This window comes from Saimiri boliviensis, chromosome 8, assembly GCF_048565385.1.
Source record: "Saimiri boliviensis isolate mSaiBol1 chromosome 8, mSaiBol1.pri, whole genome shotgun sequence".
Lineage (NCBI taxonomy): Eukaryota > Metazoa > Chordata > Mammalia > Primates > Cebidae > Saimiri > Saimiri boliviensis.
This window is the reverse complement of record NC_133456.1, coordinates 11776880-11799833: the sequence shown is the minus strand read 5'-3', so window position 1 is coordinate 11799833 and position 22954 is coordinate 11776880. Positions and strand designations below refer to the sequence as shown.

Sequence of the window (22954 nt, the reverse complement as noted above, 5' to 3'; positions counted from 1 at the left end):
TGGCCTGCCCCAGCCTTTATTAGCATCTGCTTGCCCCTACCTCCACTGGGCTGAGAAGGAGGGAGATGAGATAAAGGAGTTGGTACCTACTCTTCATAGCTCTTGGTGGGAAGGCTGGTCTTCTGAATCCCTGGGAGAAACTTCTGCCCATCCCATTCCACCCTGGTGGCAGGCCCAGGCCTCCCATGGCCACTAGCAACCCTCCCTTTGCACTGGCCAGTCACCATACCTGAGCTACTGCCCAGTCCTCTCCTAAAGGAGAGGCAGCCCAGCCTTCATCAGCCCTGGAGGCCACATGCTCTCAGCTCCTCCAGGGACCTATAACTGATCCTCTCTACCCTGTCTCCCAGGTAGCCCAGTCACTGATATGAAACCCTAAAATAGTCCCAGCTCCTGACACTCCAGATAAGGTTGGGACTATCGGGTGGCTCTGAGAATGGAGATCAGAGCTTAGGGGGTACAGAAATTAAGAGTGGGGGTAGCTGTGCCACAAACCAGGACCCCAAGTGCCTAACTGGGGCCTCTCTCTGGAGAATTCTGAACCTGGAGGCCCTTGGCCCAGAAGCAGGCCCAAAGTCCTACATTCTGACTGCACCTGACACCTTCTTTCTCTCTTATCTCTCTTCTCTAGGACCCTTTCCCATGTCAAGCTCCCTTCTCATCCAGAGACTCTGTTTCTCTGAACCCCTCATGTGAACAGATAAGCCAGTGGTCCATGAGGCTCAGTGGGGAGGGAACTCCCAGGTTTAGAGATTTGGGTGACCCTTAGAACCCCAGGATGGGGTTAAAGGGAAGGACTACAAGTTGGAGGGATAAAGGCAGTTCTTTCTAACTGGGGTGGGGATGGGCTCCAAGATACCCCACTTACCTACCTCTCAGCCTCAGGGGCAACACAACTGTCTCCTGCACACACAGAGCAACAGAGTCAGCAGCCAAACAGGCGAGGCTACAACCTCCTCAGTGCCTGCTGAGGCATTGACAGTCATCCAAGGTACAGGATCAACAGGCAGACGGTCTGTCTCTGCCCACCTTCAGCACACAGTTTCCTGATCTTTGGATCCCTGCACTCAAACAAGAGTCTCCTTTTAAGCCTTACCTACCCGTCCTCAGAGTCCTTAGGGTCCCTAGCACTGGACTTCTCTCTGGCCTGAGGTGGCAGAGTGAGCAGCAGCTGGATGGAGAAAGCTGGGCAGCTCTCGTTCCAAGGAGACTCCCACTCTGATTAGCAGGGAGCTCTTGGAACCAGGGTTCCATGTGTGACAGGGCACAGAGCTGCCAGCTCAGAGGGAAAGAAGCCTGCCCTCTTAAGGTGAGCTGAGGTCTCCTATGAAGGGATGGAGGCTATGGGGTCCTGAGCAAGGGAGAAAAAACCCTGTGATCCAGGTCCTGGGCCAGGCACCCTGGGGCCCTAACTGCCCCCTCAGCAGCTAGGGAGGGAGAGGAGGAAGGAGAAAATCTCCCTCTCAGAGGAGCATGCCCCTCTAGGGGTTGTTGTGCAGTGGCCTTGACAAGTATAAATAGTCTGGGGCAGCTGGCACTTTGAAGTTGGCCCCTTGAAAGTGTGGAGCTGGAACCTTGCTGCTGGCTCATCTCTCTTAAGGCTACAAGCACAATCAATGCTGGCAGTGTTGCAGGGATCCAAGGCTCCATGCCCCATTCCATTCCTGATGGTGTGATGGTGGGCACTGCAGATTGAGCAGGGAGCCCTGGAGAAGTGCTAGGGCTGGGAGAAGAGGAGCAGGCAGCCTGGGCCATGGAAGAAACCATCCTGGCCACTGCATGCTTGGGTACTCAGCTGACTTCCTTGGTTCCATCCAACAGTCTCCAGGGCCCTATAACCTGGATCTGGGCCTTGCTCACCCTCCCTGTTCTCTAGAGCCTTCCTGTGGATCCAAATCCTTTCCAGCCTCAGGGCCTTTGCACATGTGACTCTCTGCCAAAAACTCTCTTTCCTCAACACTGCTTCTGGTGGTTTTTCCCCACTTGATAAGGCCTCAGCAAAATGTCACCTCCTGGGAGGGTTCCCTTGCCTCTCTATTCAGCTATCTAAAGCAGCCTCCTGTCATTCTTTCACACCATTTGCCACAATTTGTGCTTTAATAGTCATTTGTTCCTTTACTGGTACAAGAGTCAGTGTTGGTATAATCTCTGTTAAGTCCACTGTGCCCAGCAGGCAGGGTCCACAGCAGGCACTCCATAAATACATGTTGCAGAAGGACTGCCCTCACTGGCAACTCTGTGGAGTGAGGGACCTAATGGGCCCCATTTATCTACTGCCTCTGAAGGTTAAAAGGAACAAGGTAGAGGCCCACTGCCCTCTGGCCTGGCCTGGCCCAGAGGCAGCTTGGGGTTAGCTCAAGGCAGCTAAGCAGGTCCAGCCCAAGGACTAAGTCAAGTGGGCCGAGGAGGCTCTGAGAGGGGTCGAGGCCGGTGTGCACTGCCCCGCATGGATGAGGACTGTAGCTGTTCTGGACGCACATTCATCTCATGCGAGGTGCTGGGGCCCAAGTTCATGTAGGTCGCTGGCAGGTGCACATAATGGTCCCCAAGTAGTGCGGACACTATCTGCTCCACTTCCCCCACTAGTGTTCCGAAGGTGGGTCGCACTGCTGGGTCTGCCTCCCAGCATTGCTGCATCACTTGGTACCTGTTTTTGGGGGGGATGTCAGGGTAAGGCAACTCCCACCCAATGATTCTGGGCCACCCACCTGTTGTTAAACCTCTGGCAAACCACACAGGGATGAGGATAGGTGACAGGACCTAGTGCTCAGCACTGCCCTATCAGGGGCAGCTCTTCTCATCCCTGTGATTGCTGTTCCAGTCTTGCCTCCCCACCCTGGCAGAGGTCAAACTCCCTCAGGGGTTAAGAGCTTGGGCTCCTATGCCCTGTGGTCTGGGCTATGTGATCTTGGGCAAGCCCTTAACCCCTCTGTGCCTCTGGGTCCTCCTCTGATCACAGAGCAGTAGGTATATAGGCTTATGCCTGTGAAGTGCTTAGCACAAGGCCCAGCTCACGAGGTACCATGGTTATCATGACAGTTCATCCAGGAAGGAAGCCTGGGTCCATCAAAGCAGGAATTTAAAATCCTGAAGCAAGAACATTTGGGATAGCACCAGTGGCACCCTGGTTCTGAAGCAGAGGTTCCCCAGGTTTGCCTGCTGGGTCCTAGTGCATGCCCCATTACCTTGGGGATGTAATTCCTGGCTGAAATAATACTCTTAAGTACCCTACACACAATATTTTATATAATTCTCAGACTCGCTGAGGGTGGTACTGTTATCTCCACTTTACAGATGAGGAAATTGAGGCCCAGAGAGGAGAAGGGCTGGACTGCTGAAGTGGATGCTAGGATGTGTCACCCAGATCCCCCTTTACTCTTCCAGCAGCTGGGAGTGTTGCCTGCTGATGGCTCTTGACCAAGGCCCTCTCTAGGAATTGCCCTAGGCAGAAGAGAACTGCCTCTGCCAAGCTCACATCCTCTCACCAGGGACAGTCTGTGACGAGTAACTGATTAATGCCTGGTACAAAGACCTGGCCCACTGGTCTCAATTTCAGAAAATTCTGGTGGGTCATCCTAGCTTAAGCAGTCCCTGTGGGATGGGCTGCAGTCTTTGCGACATCCGTATCACAGCCCAGTTTCTCCTGCCCAGTCCTTCTTCCCTTGCTCTCAACCTCTCGGTAATTTCCCATACATAAATGTCCAGCTGAGTCTGTTTCTGGAGCCCAATCTGGATATGGGTAGGCAGTGAATTAGAACAGTAAGAGGACCCAAGGCAGGTAGGGCTGTGAGGAAGGGCTACTCACATCCTTCCTGGAGCACAGCCTGAGACAGGAGGCATCAACTACTTTTACCTATGCCCTGGTTCTCTCTGTTCTAACCAAGCAGAGCTGGCCACAGCTCAGGCATGCCTGCTGCATATGAAGCTAAACCTCAGCAGCGAACCCACCCCGTAACAACTGAGGACAACACAGCTGCTGCCATCCCTCCAGGAATAGGGAATCTGAAATGACATCCAGTGAAAGAACCTGAACTGGGGATGCAGAAAAAAATCTGAACAGAGTGCTGTGGGGGCTAATGGAATCTTTCCTCGAGGTTAAGTGAGAGGAAAATGTGGAAAGCAGCCCCCTTTAGTGGGAGTTGGGGGAGAGAAGTGCTGGGAAAATCAAATCACTGGCCTCAACCCCAACTCTGAGCTCAGAATGCTGTTACCATGGCAACTGTGAGTTCCACCCTGCGTGGGGGTAGGACCAGTCCACAGATGAGGAAACTGAGGCCCAGAGAGGGCCCCTTTCCTAGTCAACCAGAAGTTTAGTCAGGAAGCCAGGTAGGAGCTCTCTCTCCTGTCTCTCCCATGTCTCTGGGATCCAGTTCCCTCCCCACTACCACCTCCACATACTCACAGAGAATCAGGGCAATACTCAGGCTGGGGCAGGCGCCGACCCTGGGCCAGGAAGTGGGGGAGGTCAAAAGGGTCGATGTGGGAGTATGGTGGGGCGCCCCGTGTCAGCAGTTCCCACAGCAGCACACCAAATGACCACTGTGGAAAGGGGGAGGTGAGGGGATTCAGTTCTCACTCCAAATTTGGGGGCAGGTAGGTCCCCTAGGGATTCTACCTCCCAGAGTCCTTCAGCTGGAAATGGAAGACCCCACCTTCCATTGAGAGCTCATTCCTTGTCACCAGTGTCTTTCCTCTGTCTCCTCCCACTACCTTATCCTGCCCAGAGTTGGGGCTGGGCAGGCTCTGGATTATCTGTGAGGAGCCAGTAAGTTCCCAGCCTCCTCTTGTCCTGGCAGTTGTCAGATTCCATCTTACATCTGCCCAAGAGGTGGGCAGATGCACTGTGGGGGTCATCTACCCTGCAGACTCCCTGGGCTCAGATCATCCAGAGCTGAATGGGTAAGGCCCAGTGTTCTCAGGTGCCAAGGCCATGTGGACTGTAGGGCAGGTGGGGCCTCACCACATCAGACTTGGTGGTAAATCTGTAGCTCTGCAGGCTCTCCAGCGCCATCCACTTCACAGGTAGGCGAGCGTGGCGATGCTGTCGAACACTATAGTACTCCTTGTCCAGGATGTCACGGGCCAAACCAAAGTCAGCCACCTTGACTGTGAATGACTTGTCCAGCCTTGCGGGTAGTGAGAGGATCACACTTAGGATTGGTCCTTCCCAGGCCCTGAAACCACCTGCTCCGGGCCCTTACAGAATTTCAAAGCCACAGTGTCCAGTCCAAGTCTGTACTAGGCAGACAAAAACAGTAAGGTGTAGAGGGGGGAGGACAAGACTGGAATGGGCCCTTCCCTGAGGTGGCCTTAAGCACTGCACACCCTCATGCCCTGTGTCCTTGCTTCACCCCAGCTACTCTGGCCTCTCACATGCAGTTCCGCGCAGCCAGGTCCCTGTGCACAAATTTCTGCTCTGCCAGGTACTCCATGCCACGGGCTACCTGCAGGCCAAAGCTGATGAGGTCCTTCACAGTGGGGTTCTAGGGGCACAGGAGGGTTGGTAGGCAAGGGCACAGCAGCTCCTTCTCCAGCTGCTGCTCCAGCCCCCAACCCAAAGCCAGCCGAGCACTGACCCGCTGAGGTGAGCGGATGAACTGGAGCAGGTCACCGTGGCACATATAGGGCAGCAGCACATGGGGCAGGCCCTCAGGCGGCAACATGATACCAATGAGAGCCAGCACATTCGGGTGGTTCAGGCCACGCATGAGCAGCCCCTCTCGCAGGAAGGCCTCCACCTGCTGCACCTCTGTGATGCCTGCAGAGCAGCACAAGTCAGGCACAGGGTACGGCGTCCCTTTACAAGACTCAGATGGGGAAATGGGAAATAAAGTTCTCTTGCTCAGGGTCACTCAGTAAGGTGAGGGCACAGCAGAAACAAGAATCCTCCCAGGCTGGGCCTCCTGCCTCTGCCATCCCATCCACTGCCCGACTTACGACTTAGTGACTTGATGGCACATTGGATCCGATTCTGGGCCTCGTCTATGTATTCTCCATGGTAGACAATTCCAAAGTGGCCTGGTGTGAGGGGCATAATGAGTTGATGAGAGGAGCTCCAGGGCCCAAGGCCCACATTACACATTCTCATTGGCAACCAGACCTCAAGGCACCAAACTGGCCAATCTGACATTTTAAAAAAGCAGCAGGGCTGGGCACGGTGGCTCACGCCTGTAATCCCAGCATTTGGGAGGCTAAGGTGGGTGGATTACCAGGTCAGGAGTTCAAGACCAGCCTGACCAATATGGTGAAACCCCATCTCTACTAACAATACAAAAATTAGCCAGGCATGGTGGCTCGTGCCTGTAATCCCTGCTGCTTGGGAGGCTGAGGCAGGAGACTCGCTTGAACCTGGGAGGTGGAGATTGCGAGTGAGTGGAGATTGTGCCACTGCACTCCATCGTGGGAGACAGGGAGAGACTCTCAAGACAGAGGCTTGAGCCACCGTGCCCGGCAGACCAGGACAGTCTTGATCTGTTGACCTCGTGATCCACCCGCCTCGGCCTCACAAAGTGCTGGGATTACAGGCTTGAGCCACCACACCCAGCTGAGACTCTGTCTTAAAAAAAAAAAAAAAAAAAAAAAAGGCCGGGCGTGGTGGTTTAAGCCTGTAATCCCAGCACTTTGGGAGGCGGGTGGATCACGAGGTCAAGAGATTGAAACCATCCTGGTCAACATGATGAAACCCTGTCTCTACTAAAAATACAAAAAAATCAGCTGGGCATGGTGGTGCGCGCCTGTAATCCCAACTACTCAGGAGGCTGAGGCAGGAGAATTGCCTGAACCTGGGAGGTGGAGGTTGTGGTGAGCCGAGATCGCGCCATTGCACTCCAGCCTGGGTAACAAAAGCAAAACTCCGTCTCAAAAAAAAAAAAAAAAAAAAAAGCAGTCAGGCACAGTGGCATGCACCTGTGATCCCAGCTACTCAGAAGGCTGAGACAGGAAACTCTCTTAAACTCAGGAGTTCAAGGCCAGCCTGGGTAACATAGTGAGACCCCGTCTTTTAAAAAAAAAAAAAAATGCCAGACACAGTGGCTCATGCCTGTAATCCTAGCACTTTGGGAGGCTGAGGTGGAAGGATCATCTGAGGTCAGGAGTTCAAGACCAGCTTGGCGAACATAGTGAAAGCCCGTCTGTACTAAAAATACAAAAATTAGCCAGATGTGGTGGCAGTGGCAGGCACCTGTAATCCCAGCTACTCAGGAGGCTGAGGCAGGAGAAACACTTGAACCCAGGAGGGGGAGGTTGCAGTGAGCCGAGATCATGCCATTGCACTCCAGCCGGGGCAATAGAGCAAGACTCCATCTCAAAAAAATAATAAATAAGGCCGGGCACGGTGGCTAAAGCCTGTAATCTCAGAACTTTGGGAGGCCGAGACGGGTGGATCACGAGGTCAAGAGATCGAGACCATCCTGGTCAACATGGTGAAACCCCGTCTCTACTAAAAATACAAAAATTAGCTGGGCGTGGTGACGCACACCTGTAGTACCAGCTACTCAGGAGGCTGAGGCAGGAGAATTGCCTGAACCCAGGAGGTGGAGGTTGTGGTGAGCTGAGATCGTGCCATTGCACTCCAGCCTGGGTAACAAGAGTGAAACCCTGTCTCAAATAAATAAATAAATAATAAATAAGGGCTGGGCGTGGTGGCTCAAGCCTGTAATCCCAGCACTTTGGGAGGCCGAGGCGGGTGGATCACGAGGTCAAGAGATCGAGACCATCCTGGTCAACATAGTGAAACCCTGTCTCTACTAAAAATACAAAAAACTATCTGGGCGTGGTGGCGCGTGCCTGTAATCCCATCTACTTAGGAGGCTGAGGCAGGAGAATTGCCTGAGCCCAGGAGGCGGAGGTTGCGGTGAGCCGAGATTGCGCCATTGCACTCCAGCCTGGGTAACAAGAGCGAAACTCCGTCTCAAAAAAAAAAAATAATAATAATAATAATAATAAATAAATAAATAATAAATAAAACAAAACAGGTCCGGGTGCAGTGGCTCATGCCTGTAATCATAGCACTTTGGGAGGCCAAGGGGGCATATCCTCTGAGGTCGGGAGTTTGAGACCAGCCTGGCCAACATGATGAAAACCAGTCTCGAGCCGGGCGTGGTGGCTCACACCTGTAATCCAAGCACTTTGGAAGCCAAGGCAGGTGGATCACCTGAGGTCGGGAGTTCAAGACCAGCCTGACCAACATGGTGAAACCCCGTCTTTAAAAGAAAAAAAGAAAACCCATCTCTACTAAAAATTAATTGGGTGTGATGGCACACGTCTGTAATCCCAGCTACTCGGGAGGCTGAGGCAGGAGAATCGCTTGAACCCGGGAGGCAGAGGTTGCAGTGAACCAAGATCCTGCCATAGCACTTCAGCCTGGGCAACAGAACAATATTCTGTCTCAATAAATAAATAAATAGGCTGGGTGCGGTGGCTCATGCCAATAATCCCAACACTTTGGGAGGCCCAAGCAGGCGGATCACAAGGTCAGGAGTTTGAGACCAGCCTGAACAACGTGATGAAACCCCATCTCTACTAAAAATACAAAAATTAGCCGGGTATGGTGGCAGGTGCCTGTAATCCCGGCTACTCAGGGAGGCTGAGGCAGGAGAATAGCTTGAACCCCAGAGGCGGAGGTTGCAGTGAGCCAAGACTGTGCTACTGCACTCCAGCCTGGCTGACAGAGAAAGACTCCATTTCAAAAAAAAAAAAAAAAAAAAATAGGCCAGGCACTGTGGCTTATGCCTGTAATCCCAGTAAGCAGGCAAATCACAAGGTCAGGATTTCGAGACCAGCCTGGCCAACATGGTGAAACCCCATCTCTACTGAAAATACAAAAATTAGCCAGGTGTGGTGGCAGGTGCCTGTAATCCCAGATAATTGGGAGGCTTAGGCAAGAGAATTGCTTGAACCTGGGAGGCGGAGGTTGCAGTGAATGGAGATCGTGCCACTGCACTCCAGACTGAGTGACAGAGCAAGACTCAGTCTAGAAAAACAAACAAACAAACAAACAAAACAAAACAAAACAGGCTAGGTTAGGTGGCTCATGCCTGTAACCCCAGCACTTTGGGAGGCTTAGGCAGGCAGATAGCTTGAGCCCAGGAGTTCAAGGCCACCCTGGGCAACATGATTCAAGGACCAGCTCTAGAGAAAACTAACAAAAAATTAGCCAGGCCTGGTGTTGCATGCTTGTAGTCCCAGCTTCTCAGAAGACTGAGGCAGAGGATCCCCTGAGTCTGGGGAGGTCGAGGCTGCAGTGAGCCATGATTGTGCCATTGCACTCCAGCCTGGGTAACAGAGTAAGACCCTGTCTCAAAAACAAAATCAAACCATAAATAAAACCAAAAACAAACAGCAGCCACATGATGGCAGAGGCTACAACCTTTCTATGCCTGACCGATCCACACCAGAACCCACCAAAGACAGAACTATTCTCATCCCCATTTTACAGATGAGCAAATGGAGACTCAAAAAGATTAAATGGTATACCCAAGGTCACACAGGTTGGTGAGAAGGTTAGAGCAGAATCTGGTCCAACTGTTCCTTTAGCCTGTGTCATCCTGAGATTCCATCTCTGCCCTAGCCCCACCTGGCCCCCACACCTTTGCCAATGACTCGGTCACTGTGGGTGACCACCCGCTGATGGGGAACCAGCACATCCTTGACCTCAGCCAGCAGTGCAGAGTCAAGGTCCTTCAGCTTGATGGACTCTTTCCGCAGCAGTGGGACACAGTATTCATCCTCACTATCAGAGAAGGATGCTCCATGGACACAAGTGGTGGAATCCAGACCATCGGTGTCAGGCACTGCTGTGGGGAGAGGGAGTGAGGAGCTTGCAGGGAGAGGGGGTGGCTTTAGCTTCTAGTGCCTCCACTATCTCACCAAGGCCACTTCTGTAGTCAGAGCCCAAAGAGAGCATAGGCAGGTATGTGGCTCCAACAGTCTGGTCCAGGGATGCCAGGTCATCCAGCTTGGGAGAAAGAACTGTGGAAAGAAAATCTCTGGTGGCCTGACTTTTCAAGCTTCTAGGGACCAACCCCTCTGGGGAGGTATGGGAGATCCCTAAGGTCTGGGCAGAGACAGGATGTAGGGACTTGAAGATGCCATTGGTTGGGGGTAGGGGCTGAGTAAAAGTAGGAGCAAATAACTCACCAAGCTGCTTCCTCCGCCACCAGTAGCTGAAGACCAGTGCAGTGGCCAGTGCAGCCACAAGCAGCAGCAAAGGCAGCAGGACACCAAGGAGCGTGCTCTGTGGGACCCCATCTGGGCCTGGCCGCACCACTCTACCCAGGATGAGACATTCACCATCCACACAGACCTGGGGGCAGGTGGCAACTCAGGCCCAGCTTGCAGGCCCTCAGCCAGTGTTTCCCAGGGAGATCCATCTGGGCAGCCTACCTGCAATGGGGCACCATCCTTGCCAAGCCGCAGGGATGGGGGCAGGGGGCAGACAACTATGTCCCCCCGGAACTCATGCTGGCAGCTCTCACCGCCAATGGTCACGTTGACACCCACACAGTCAGCCACAGCGCCCAGCCCAATATACTGCAGAGAGGGTCATAAGAACTAGCCAGTAGCTTGGCCTCTACTTTCAGATCCCCAACAGTTCCTGCCCCTATCCCTTACACTTACCTCAAACTTAATGGCATGCTCCTCAGCCTTCAGTGGAGCTATGTTGACACTGGGTGGATGGGGTGGGGGTAGGAAGTGAAAGCCAGGCAGTGTAAAGCCAGCAGCTCCATCTCCTCGGGCACTCAGATTCCCTGTCACCCCTCCCTGGTGATCATGGACCACATATACAGGCAGACGGCACAGCTGCTGCTCTGGAAGCTGCCTCTCACACTGCTGGGACCAATATGAGTGATTGGCCAGGAACCCCACCTGTGGTTGCTCCTCTCCTCAGCCCAGCATAAGGTTCAGCTCAGGGAACTCATCCAGCCTTCCTCCCTCCTGGCCAGCACTCACTCACCCTGCTCTCCACTGCCTTATTCCCATCATGGAATGATAGCACTAAGTGCCATGCTGAGGTTAGGTGCTGACCACAGATGGTGATGTGGGAGTTGCTGTGGAAGAGGACAGGGTGGTAGGCTTTGGGTGTTCTCCAAGGCTGGCTTTCTTATTCCCCAGAGGCCAGAGTGGGTAAAGAGGTGGTGCTTACATGTAGCCACAGTTGGGGCTGATGCTTAGCACGACAGGGTCTTCTCTATATTGGAAGGTCCAGGAACCAGGTACCTGGGTACCCCCCACCTGCAGGCTAAGGGGGACTCTGGCTGCCGAGGCCCCAGGGGGTGTGGTACATAAAAGCTGCCCCTTGCTGACCCTGCAGAAACAAGGGATTGGGCTCAGAGCTGCCTCCTTTGTGATGGCCAGGCCCGCTTCCTTCAGTGGCCTGTTGATCCTCTCCCAGTTCGTCTGTTATCTCCCCCACCTGCCCCACTCCATGGTCTGTCTGAAGATAAGGTGGTCCCAGGAAGACATTCCAAGAGGGCAAGAAGGGAACAGGTTCCCCACAGCCTTGGCTGGATCCAGTGGACTCTGTGATGGCTTCTCTCTGGGCTGAAGAGGACAGTAGTCTTTTCTTTCTGGACCTGCTCTCCATACCACACTGACCATGTAACAGAGCCCTCTTCCCTCCATCCTGACAGAATCCCCACCTGGTAAAGCTCCCCTGGATAGAACTCTGTGGCCTCCAGGGCCTGCTGGGTGATACTTACCCTTCTAGCAGACACTCAGTCCCATTGACCAACACAGCCCGGCTGGTGCCTACAGACAGACTCTGGCCTTCAAGAGTGAGACGGGTGCCCCCTGCCCGTGGGCCAAAGAGGGGTTGTACTGCTGTCAGCACTGGCTTCTAATAGGACATAGAAGTGGCTTAGGTAGAACAGGTTCTCCACTCCAAGCCCTTCCCTTCCCGTACCATGCACTGGCCAAGGGCACAGACAGGGCAAGATGACCTCACCATGAAAGAGAAGCCTGTCAGCATGGAGGTGCCATCTACCCGGAAGTGCTTGCCTGGTGGCATGTTAGTCACGATGAGGCTGACGTTGGTAGGCCCCTCTGCTTGGGTGTCGGAGGGCTCCAGTTCACATTCAAACTCCTCTACAAAGTCTTTCCGGGGCACTGGTCTGGGGCACCAGGGGAACCCCTGAGGTCAGCCAGGAATTACACAGGCCTACCTAGCTGCATGACTGCCGCAAGCCACAGGGCTCGTCTGAGCCGGAGAATGACGTTTCTCCACCCATGCCTCCCTCTAGGGACGGAAGGTTCTGGAGGGGCAGAGATTAACCTTGGCTGGTCCATGAGTCAACAGACAGGCAGCGCACATGAAAGCTCAAAAAGGGACAGAGACATCTCCCCAGACACAAAGCAGCCAGAACCACTGCAGCTTCCCCTATCCCCCACTTGCCTCTGATAAGCAGAGAACGGTCTCATGGGGAAGGGACTGCTTGGTTGTCCCCATCAGGGATAGGGAGGGCAGGGACCAGGTTGTACCTGAGTTTTGAGCTGTCCTTGGGCAGTGGCCGGCATGGACTTTGGCCTACAGTGACCTGATGGGTTCCCTCAGGCACCAGACCACCAGGGTGCAGGTAGAAATTGGAGCCACACAGGGTCAGCCTTGTACTTCCCCTTAGAGGTCCACTGTTGGGGTGGAACTGAAATGGGGGGAACAGACAGCCTGAGTCTTTATGTGGGGTTGGGCTCTCACGGCCCCACCTGCTTCCCCAAAGTCTCCTGCTATACTCCTTGCTTGCCCCATGCTCCAGCCAACTTTCCTGCCTCCAAGTCTTTGCATGTGGCATCCCCTCTGACAAGAATGCCCTCCTGCTGGGTGCAGTGGCTCATGCCTGTAATCCCAGCACTTTGGGAGGCCGAGATGGGTGGATTACAAGGTCGGGAGATCAAGACCATCCTGGCCAACATGGTGAAACCCCGTCTCTACTAAAATATAAAAATAAGCTGGGCATGGTGGTGCACACCTGTAGTCCCAGCTACTTGGTAGGCTGAAGTAGGGGAATTGCTTGAACCCGGGAGGCAGAGGTTGCAGTGAGCTGAGATTGTGCCACTGCAGTCCAGCCTGGCAACAGTGAGACTCTCTCAAAATAAATAAATAAATAAAAAAGAATGCCCTCCTTGTAGATGTGAAGAACACCCCAGACCTGAGGAAGATTGTGATCAAGACTTGCTGATCACCACCCCAGGCCCAGCTTGTCCCACTCTTACCTGTGCTCTGCCAGGGAAGCCATACCTTAGTAAGCTTAGGTGGGCAGTGGTCCTGTTGCCAGGAGTCAGGACACTCCTTCTGCCGGCCACACATGTTCCCACACCAGCCACAGCCCATGAAATGCTGTGCCCTCAGGCAACGCCCACAGGTGAGGAAGTGGTGGCAGCCAGGGCCCTGAATAGGTACTTTGAAAACCTTGGGGTGGAAGAGAGGTGACTCAGGGGGGCTTGGAGGGGGAGATTGGGCCCTACAGACCCTCCTAGTACACTGTAGGCTAGGGTGGTAAGACCTGTATGTCAATGCTTCCCTGGATTGGATGGAGAGTCTGTGATCCCACAACCCTGGGCCCAGGCCCTGCCCCTGCCCACCTTACCTGGTCCCCAGAGGCAAAGAGTAGGTGGTTCCCAAGGCGACTGACATCCCGCTGCACAGGCTGCCCATTGTCACCCAGTGAGAAGTTGGACACATACAGCAAGTAATTGAGTGACCTGGCCAGCTCCACCTAGGACAGGTCAGATGTGAACAAAATGGGGATGGAGACAAGGACCCAGGGCCAGGGGACCGTGGGGATGAGGACCCACCTGCAGAATACGTCCATCCGTTGTGCCCATGTGTGCCACTGTGATGTTGTCAAGGCGTGTCACATACAATGCAGTGACCTGTACTGGTCCCAACAGCCCATTGAATAGGTCCACACGTGACAAGCTGCTACTGACCAGCAGAGGGTAGTGGCGGCAGCTGGTGTTGTGGCTGGGGGCCTCAGGGACAGGCTGGGAAAGGTCAGGGAATGGAAGGAGTCAGGAATCAGCCCTGTGCCCTGACCCTCTGGGGCCTTTGTCAATGGCCACAGCAGCCCAACACACTCACTCCTCACCTGGCCTGACTGGAGAAGATCCTAGGCCTGCTGGTTACCATCCCCCATCCTCCATAGGGCTCTCAGCATAGCAAGGGCAGGGAGAAGGCCTAGGCTGGAAGGCCCGCTCCCTCTCCTCCCTGCGGCACCCTGCCAGGTCCATCCTGATAATGAGTTACCCTCATTCCATTCTCACAACCACCCCGTACATCTTTTTGTTTTTTGAGACAGAGTCTCGCACTGTCACCCGGGCTGGAGTATAATGATGTGATCTCAGCTCACTGAAACCTCTGCCTCCCAGGTGAAGGTCATTCTCCTGCCTCAGCCTCCCAAGTACCTGGGATGACAGGTGCTGGCCACCACGCCCAGTTAATTTTTTGTATTTTTAGTAGAGACGGGGTTTTACTATGTTGGCTAGGCTGGTCTCAAACACCTAACCTTGTGATCCGCCCACCTTGGCCTTCCAAAATGCTGGGATTACAGGTGTGAGCCACAGTGCCCAGCCCACCCCGTACATCTTACAAATGAGAAAACAGGTTCAAGACGTTGGGTCTCTTGTCCAAGGTGTCATAGACCCTCAGCAGAGGAGCCAAATTGCAAGTCTCAGCTCTGCAAGAGTCCTCTCCTGCCCCCTGCTGGCTCTTCTCTGCTTCTCTGTGTGCACTTCAGCAAACTGTCTCCTCTGAGCTTGGGTTTCCCCACTTGCATAAGGGCTAAATGCTGGAGTTAATTGGCCAGCACGAGGTTAGGAACATGGTACTTCTCCCTAGACTCCAAAGGTCTTCCTGTACCCCAGCTGCTTCCTATACCCTGTTCAGGGTACAAAAGGGATAAACCAAACCCCTACAGCCGGGGGGCCAGAATGAGGTTCTCGAAGCTAGAGGACACTAACCTCTCCCCTGCTCTTAGCATAGGGCTGCAATTATGCTCCAGGGCAGGACCGTAGAAGCTCTGGGAAACCAGGAAGCCAGGGTATGAACTCGTGGTTTTGGAGCTGAGTACAAGGTGCAGACAGGGCTCAGTAGCCAGCCCTAGGTGCTCAGGACTCTCCCCCACCAGCCCTGAAGGCACTCCTTGAAGCAGTAGCCTCTGAAGGCTCCATAAGACCAGAGAGGCTTAACCCAGTCCTGAAACCTCAGCACTGATTAGTAGACCTAGTCAAAAGCAGACGTGGAGTTGGGCCTTGAAACACCACACACCCTGTGCCTACAGTTTGGGTGGGTAGGGATTGGGACTTTGTCCTCACTTGAGGCAGGAAATTGGCTTGTCTTGGCCTGAGCCAGAAGCCTGCCAGGTGTTTCTAGCATGATTCAGAGATAGGTGGAGCTCTGAAGGGGAACAAAGCCCCACCTCAGGGAGGCCCACACCCTAGCCTGCTTGTCCCTAGGCCCACACCGTAGCCTGCTTGTCCCTAGGCTCCAGGACCTTAGCTCTAGGTTCCCAGGCTTAGGTAGGGCTTAGTGGCAGCAGCTAGTGTTGGGGCTGGGGGCCTCCAGGACAGGCTGGGAAAGGTCAGGCTTCCGAAAACACTTAAGTGTCCAGTGTCCCATGGAGGAAGGCGCTCTAAGTCCCTCAGGCTTCTTGAGGCCAACCACACGTGGGTGCTGCCCCAGCAGCTGCATGCCCAGAGTTGTTGGGCAAACACTGTACAGGGTGGTTTACACACCTCCTGGGGGCCTGGCCAGCCTGTGGGCAGGGTCCAAGATTAGTCCTCCTGGAACCTGGCTCTGCCCAGCTGTGCTGGGTGTCTTTTGACCCACTGACCACTAGCCAAGCTGGGGAGAGGTTCTGACTCCCCACTGGGGAGGAAAAGGGACCAGGCAGGCCTGCCCAAGCCCAGACAAGGAGTCCCCAAACCTAGGGCCTCTCAACCCAGATGTATTCAGCAGAGGGAAGGAGGCTGAAGACCCCCAACCTCACATTTGGTGTAAGTTCTCCTCCCATCTCCAAGGCATCAATAGGAGCAGAAAAGAGTCTGTCGAGAATGTCACAGCAGGCCCAGGGCCACAGGATGATGGCCGGAGAATCTGAGAGCAGTAGCTGTGGGTCCCATTTCCTTAGTCCAATCTTATTCCTGTTGCCTACTTGACGGCTGGAGAGAACCTAGACAGAGTCTGCTGGAAGGAGCCCCCAGTTCAGCATGGGCCTTGAGACTTCCTGCCTGGGGCAGATCCTCAAATATGGTCAAAAAAAAAAAAAAAAAATGTCTGGGGTAGACCAATTCCAATCAGCCGTTCCTAGGCCTTTACTTATCCGCAGATGTTTATAGCTGCTTGCGCAAGACTAGAATGAGGCTCCCAGAGCTATCCAGAACCAAGCCACCTTCCCATGAGTGCTGGGTACTCCCTTGATCACGGCAAGCAGGTTAGTGAAGCTCAGGACATACAGGCTCCCTAACAAGCTCCCAGACTACCAAGGCCTAGGAAGCTCCCTGGAATGTGGTAGCTGGCAGAAGGGTGGGGGTGGCGGGGTGGAGGGGTATGGAGGACAGGGAGATTCTCTGACAAATCCTGTCCTACCCCCTTTGGAAAGCAGAGCAAAACAAGGGAAAGTAAAACTGTTGGCAAGCAGCTTTGAGTCTTTGAATCTGTGAGCATCTCCCTGTGTATTTGTGCATGGTTGGGGGGGGGTGCTATTTTTCTGAGTGTGTCCCTGAGGATATGGGTGGTGGACAAGTAGGAGGGAATGCCCATCATTCTACCCAGCATTCAGGAGCTATGCAAACAGAGACACAGTTATGTAACCCCATCCTCACGCAGCCAGGGAAACTACCTAAAAAACCAGAGGCCATGAAGGGCAGGTAGGGGAAAGAGCAAAATGAGACAGCAACAAGGGCCAGCCTGGCTGGGAACCGAGACTCCAGTGTAGCTTTTGTCTGGCTGCTTTCTCACACCACCCCAACACTTAGGAACTGGGTGAAAGAGAATCCTTCTTTCCGCCTGCCCTCCCCCTCCCAGATCCCCTCAGTGATGGAAGGGAAACAGCCTGTATTTAGCCATGTGCACGCAGCTCACAAGAAAGGGCCCCTTCTTTCTGCTCACCGGGTTGGGGCAAAAACTGGGCGACTGGAAGAAGTCGAGGCCTCGCCGGAGGCCTGGAGGGACTGGGGATTCACAACAGCGCTCCACACCCTTATCAATTAGCGTGTCCAGCAGGTCAATGGGGAAGGCACAGACGACAGAGTTGGGGCCCAAGCCAGGGGTACCATCCTTGCCACCAACAAAGACCCCAAAGAGCACTTCCTGGCCCTCAGCAATGCTCAGTTCAGTGGCAAGTTGGGCACCCACTGGAGCAGAGTGGGCCACCCGAAGCACTGGATAGGGCCGTCTGTCATCTGGGGCCCCCCGGCGCCTGCGTTTCGGAGCAAATTGGCAGTCGAGGACCAGCTCCCGATAGTCACCCAACTCTGTTTCAGTGGCGCTAAGCCTTGCCAGGCGTGTGTGCAGGGCACCAGGAGCATCTGTCATGCTGGCCGGCTGCACAGTCAGGAAGTAGACGAAGGCTCCCGATTGGAAACTGTGCACGTATTCAATACTGTAAGAGGCAAGATACTTAGGCAGCACTGACAACGCAGCAAAGCCCGGTGCGAATCCCGAGTAGTCGGCCTTGAGTCGCCTGATAGATATTGAGCGCGGGCTGAAGCTGGCAGCCACGTATGCATCCAGTGAGGATGCCACGTAGAAGTAGGAGGCCTGGCCTTGCTCTACCACAGTCACACGGGTGCCCAATGGGCTGGCAACACAGTCGGGGCAGTCGTTGGGCCGGTTACGGTGGGCTGAGAAGAGGCAGGCTGGCGCTGCCAGGTGCAGGGCTGTCCCTTGGGGCTCTAGTTCATGCAGGAAGCAGCGGCCCTGAAGGCTGGAGCCACAACTGACCAGCGCAGGCAGCGCGGGCTCCAGCACCAGCACCTTTGTGTCTGTGTCACCAGGAGGGCCGTGGGGGCCTGGGCCACAGGTTGCACATGTCTGGCAGCCAGGGTCACCAGCAGGGCCCGTGACCAAGCTCTGAAGAGACTTCAGGTCAGGCCCAAGCACATGCAGGCGATTGCGTATGGCTACAAACACAGCACTCTCATTTTCGCCTTCATAGGTCACCATGGCCTGTACCAGGCCTCCAGCGGAGAAGCTGGGCACCACGTACTTCACGTCAAAGTCGCGGGAGGCCGCGTAGGAGGTGCGTGGGCACTGCCAGTCCTCGCCCGCCGCGGGATTGGCAGGCAGCAGCAGCAGCAGCAACAGGAAGGACTGAGGCAGTGGCGGGAGGAGCTCCATCGAGGCGCGCTGGGACCTAGGGGATCCCTAAGGGCCTGGGCCTGGGCCTGGCTGGGGGTAGACCCGAGGTGTGGGCTGGGCCAACGTTAAGCGGCAGTCCCGACAGCCCCAAGATAGCCGACCCCCGCCCCAGGTTCCTGTGAAATCCAAATCCCTTCCCGGCCCTCGGGTCTGAGCACCTGACGCCTATGGACACACGGACAGCAATGCCCCAGCCTCCTCACCTGCCGCGCCAGCCGCCGCTGCACTCTGGCGCTTAGCGTTCAGCCGACTCTCGGGCGCCGGGCTGGGCGGGCGGGGCCCGGGCGTGGGGACGGGACCTCGAGGAGGCGTGACCTAGCTCGGGTCCTCCTCTCATCCAACTCTTCCGGCCCTTGGAAGCCTGGCTCCTGCACCTTCTCTTGGCGTCTTGGCGCCTTTTTCTCAGCGGCCTGTGGGTGGATGTGCGTGGTGTGGCCTGGAGAGAAGTGAGCCAATCAGAGCCATCTCATCCCATTCCCCTATTACCGACTGGGTCGCAGCGAGAAGAGGGCAGGACACTCAGCTCTTTGCTTGCGGTGGAACTAGTTTGCACTTAGCAGCAACACCCTCAGAGGCTGGTTTCCAGAGGCGACCTGGGAGCCCCACCATGTGCAGAACAGAGACCAGGATCGTGTAGAAGACCAGAGCGGGGATGTAGGGCGCTTCCCAAGAGATGTTATGGGGAGCCACCCTTTGTGGGAAAGGACTGTTCTTTTTCATTTTCTTTTTTTTTCCCTAGGAGTCTTGCTGTGTTGCCCAGGCTGGAGTGTAATCGCACCATCTCCGCTCATTGCAACCTCTGCCTCCCAGGTTCAAGGAGTCTCCTGTCTCAATCTCTGGAGTAGTTGGGATTACAGGCGCACACCACCACACCTGGCTAATTTTGTATTTTTAGTAGAGACGGGGTTTCACCATGTTGGCCAGGTTGGTATCGAACTCCTGACCTCAAGTGATCTGCCCATCTCGGCCTCCCAAAGTTCTGGGATTACAGGTGTGAGCCACCTCACCCAGCTGGGACCATTGTTCCATGTGCTTCTCCTGTGCTATCATCAACAAGATGGTGTTAGAGGAAGGTGGCCCTGCTCTCTCAGAGCCATAAGGGTCTTAGGATGGGATCTGGCCTTGCTGACTGCACTTAAGAGTCAGAGAGACACATAAGTGGAGGCCCAACCCTAGTTCTGGTCCCTCTTCTGCAGCCTCAGTATATGGAAGCTGTATGATGGGGTTACAACCCACAATACGGGCCTTGGGAAGGCCTCCTCCTTACTTCCTGGCTATCAGGGAGGCCTAGTACCCCCTGACATGGAAGAATCATGGGCTTTGGCTCTCAGGACACTTCCGACCTGCTCTGGAGGCCTTGCTGGACCTTATTCTCTGCAATGAGAATGTAGTTCTGGGCTGGGCACCATGGCTGATGCCTGTAATCCTAGAACTTCTTTGAGAGGCCAAGGCAGAAGGATGGCTTAAAGCTAGGAGTTTAAGACCAACCTAGGCAACCTCACAAAATTCAACAAAACAAAAAAACTGTAAAAAAAAAAAAAAAAAAAAAAAAAAAAAAAAAAAAATTAAAAAAGAAAATGTATGGCTGGGAGTGGTGGCTAACACCTGTAATCCCAGCACATTGGGAGGTCAAAGTGGGTGGATCACGAGGTCAAGGGTTCAGGACCAGCCTGGCCAACGTGGTGAAACCTCATCTCCACTAAAAACACAAAAAATAGCTGGGCATGGTGGTGGGTGCCTATAATCCCAGCTACTCTGGAGGCTGAGGCAGGAGAATCACTTGAACCCGGGGGGTGGGGGTGGAGGTTGCAGTGAGCCAAGAATGTGACACTGTGCTCCAGCCTGAGTGACAAAGCAAGACTCCATCTCAAAAAAAAAAAAGAAAAAATGTAGTTCTGATTAGGTGATTTCCCAGAGTTCTCTCCTCTCAGTCTGTTTATGAGGAGTCTGGATGGGGAAGCCTAGTCCCATACCTGGATCTCAGCAGCTGCCCCTTGATAACTGGTCCTCCTGATACTAGACTGAGGCTCCTGGGGGACAATCTGAGCTTCAAAGCCCCCTCATCTAGATGGGCCTGGACCCTGCAAGATGGGGAAGGTCCACAGGGTGGCTCTGGGCTGTAAACTATGGGTCCAAAGGCTGTAGAGGATAAGGAGGCTGGGGGAAAGAGAAGCCCTCAGCCCAGCACGATTTAACCTGGCTTGGGGAGCTGTATCTCCTCTCTCCCCTTTCAGTCCATTCTTCTGTGCCTGCATCCCCTTCCTAACCTGACCTTTGTAAGTGTTGTTCCTCCTCCCAGGAGCACTCTTTCCCTTTCCTCCTTTTGCCACCCAAATGACATCTCCTCCAGGAAGCCTTTATGATTCAGACTGTGCCAGGCCCCTCTCCTGGGTCCCATAGACCCAGCACTACACTCACCCCAGCACAGTTTACTCTGGATATTTCACTCTTCCTCCATCCCCATTGCAGGACTCCCCCTTCTTCCAGCCTGGAGCTCTGTGAGCACTTGATGACTGAAAGAGGAAATGGAACTGGGGGTGGCCACACCCAGTGCAGGGATGACACTATGCCCAGAGGTGACATAAAAGGCACTCCTTTTCCAAACCAGAATTGGCCAGGACATGAATAAACACCTAGGGAAAACCCTGGAATGGTTCCTGCATTCCACAGTCAACACATCTAAAGATAGGCAGAGCAAAACTGAAAACATTCTCAGTCTGGCACCCAGATATGGATTCTGGTGACCCAAATCCCACCTCCAGACTTTCAGAGGGATCTCTGGGGGTTGGGAGGAGACTTCACAAGCCCTCTAAGATTGCCCTACCCACCCCTTTTTCGGGGTAGGGATGCAGCAACCATCAGTTGGTTCTCTGCTGCCACCGTGTGGCCATGCTGATCGCTGTCCTCAGGCTGAGTTCCCCTCTAAGGTATCCTTGGTCCTCAACAGCAGGGGTACACAGGAGCACCCACTTCCCCTTTTCACCATCTGCCATCTCTGTAGGAGGGAGCAGTCAAGGTGTGTGGGGAAGGTCAGCTAATGGGGCTCTGCAATGCCAAGTACAAGGGCACCCCCAAGGTAAACTCACCAGGCCTGGCCCATAGCTGGCTAGCACCTGCTCAACTGCCCTAGCACCTGACGTCCTTGAAGGAATGCTAGCCATTTCCCCCTCCTTGAGCTCTCAGTCCCCTCTGAACACTGTGCTGGAGAACTAGGTCTAGCCTCTTTCTCTAATCCCAGGATCACCTTAGCAGTAGTAAGGGAATCTAACTGCAATATGACTTCATCACACTGCAGTTTACCTGGTGCTGGAGAACCCCAGGCCTTGTGGACTCTTCCAGCTTCACTGCAAATGAATAATACTAGGTTCTTTTTTTTTTTTTTTTTTTTTTTAAGAGACAGGGTCTCATTATGTTGCCCAGGCTGTAGAGCAGTTGCTATTCACAGGTGCAATCCCACTACTGTTCAGCACAGGAGATTTGACCTGCTTTGTTTCTGACCTGGGCCAGTTCACCCCTCCTTAGGCAACCTGGTGGCACCCCACTCCCAGGAGGTCACCATATTGATGCCAAACTTAGTGTGGACATCCAGTAGGCACAGTGCACTACAGCCCAGAACTCCTGGACTCAAGCAATCCTCCAGCCTCAGCCTCCTGAGTAGCTGGGAGTACAGGCATGTACCACTGCACCTGGCTAGGTTTTTTTTTTTTTTTTTTTTTTTTTGAGATGGAGTCTTGCTCTTTCACCAAGGCTACAGTGCAACAGCATGATCTTGGCTCACTACAACTTCTACCTCCTGCGTTCAAGCGATTCTCCTGCCTCAGCCTCCTGAGTAGCTGGGACTACAGGTACATATCACCACACTCGGCTAATTTTCGTGTTTTTAGTAGAGACAGGGTTTCACCATGTTGACAGGCTGGTCTCAAACTCCTGACCTCAAGTTATCTGCCTGCCTTGGCCTCCCAAAGTGCTAGGATTACAGGCATGAACCACCGCCCCTGGCCTATACTCGGTTCTTACCAGGTCCTCCCCTTTGCACATGCTGGCTCCTCTACTAGGAACACCTTCCCTATTTGCCTGTCATCCTGCCCCTGATCCCCAAGCAGGTACACCCCATGCTCCTAGGTGTCTATTGTCATATGTACACACATTTATCCTGTTATCTCCCTAGAATATATGCTGAACTACAGAAAAGCTCAGAAACCTACAAGAGTCAGGGTAACCAAAAGAGACACTTAGGAGCTCACCATTAACCAGAATGCCAGTAACAGTCAGAGACAGCTGGCCTGGCATCACCCAGGCCCCAGAGGCAGTGATTTGGCATCCTTACCAGGAGCAGGGGAGGAACAAAAGCAGAAAACAGGGATAAAAGAGACCCAGGCCATGTGTGCAGGGTGAACAGCACCCACCAAGCCTATGGCTGCTCCCCAAAGGCTTGGGAATATGAGCTGGTAGCCTGCTGCCATGTCCATTCCAATGTGAGCCAGGGTGGGGCCAAGGGCTGGGGCTGTGCTTCCATTTTCTGGGATAATAAATACAACTGTTCCAGCGTACCCTGGGCCCATGCCACCCACACAGGCTCATTCTTCAACATGGCTTGATTTT

At 54.1% G+C, this 22954-nt stretch overlaps 1 protein-coding gene across 1 annotated transcript; it reads right to left on the bottom strand.

Annotated features, from left to right (window-relative positions):
• Positions 1–2151: 2151 nt before the first annotated feature.
• MST1R (macrophage stimulating 1 receptor) lies at positions 2152–18561 on the bottom strand. The gene is made up of 20 exons (XM_003936647.4): positions 17102–18561; positions 13789–13977; positions 13581–13709; positions 13232–13402; positions 12478–12638; positions 11945–12110; positions 11700–11836; positions 11144–11305; positions 10955–11048; positions 10618–10827; positions 10384–10530; positions 10138–10303; positions 9868–9969; positions 9588–9794; positions 5938–6018; positions 5577–5758; positions 5374–5483; positions 4961–5126; positions 4403–4539; positions 2152–2647 (listed from the first exon to the last, which is right to left on the bottom strand). Exons 1-20 carry the CDS (start codon positions 18329–18331, stop codon positions 2392–2394), a joined length of 4203 nt encoding a protein of 1400 aa, XP_003936696.2. The 5' UTR covers positions 18332–18561; the 3' UTR covers positions 2152–2391.
• Between the last annotated feature and the right edge of the window lie 4393 nt (positions 18562–22954).

Excerpts from the sequence above, each read along its gene's own strand:
- MST1R (XM_003936647.4), bottom strand. The coding sequence starts at position 18,331 with ATGGAGCTCCTCCCGCCACTGCCTCAGTCCTTCCTGTTGCTGCTGCTG. Across the intron at positions 13,403-13,580 it reads TCTTTGCCTCTGGGGACCAG|GTTTTCAAAGTACCTATTCA; the intron begins GTAAGGTGGGCA and ends TTCCACCCCAAG. Across the intron at positions 2,648-4,402 it reads GAGTATTGCCCTGATTCTCT|GTACCAAGTGATGCAGCAAT; the intron begins GTGAGTATGTGG and ends CCCCAAAAACAG.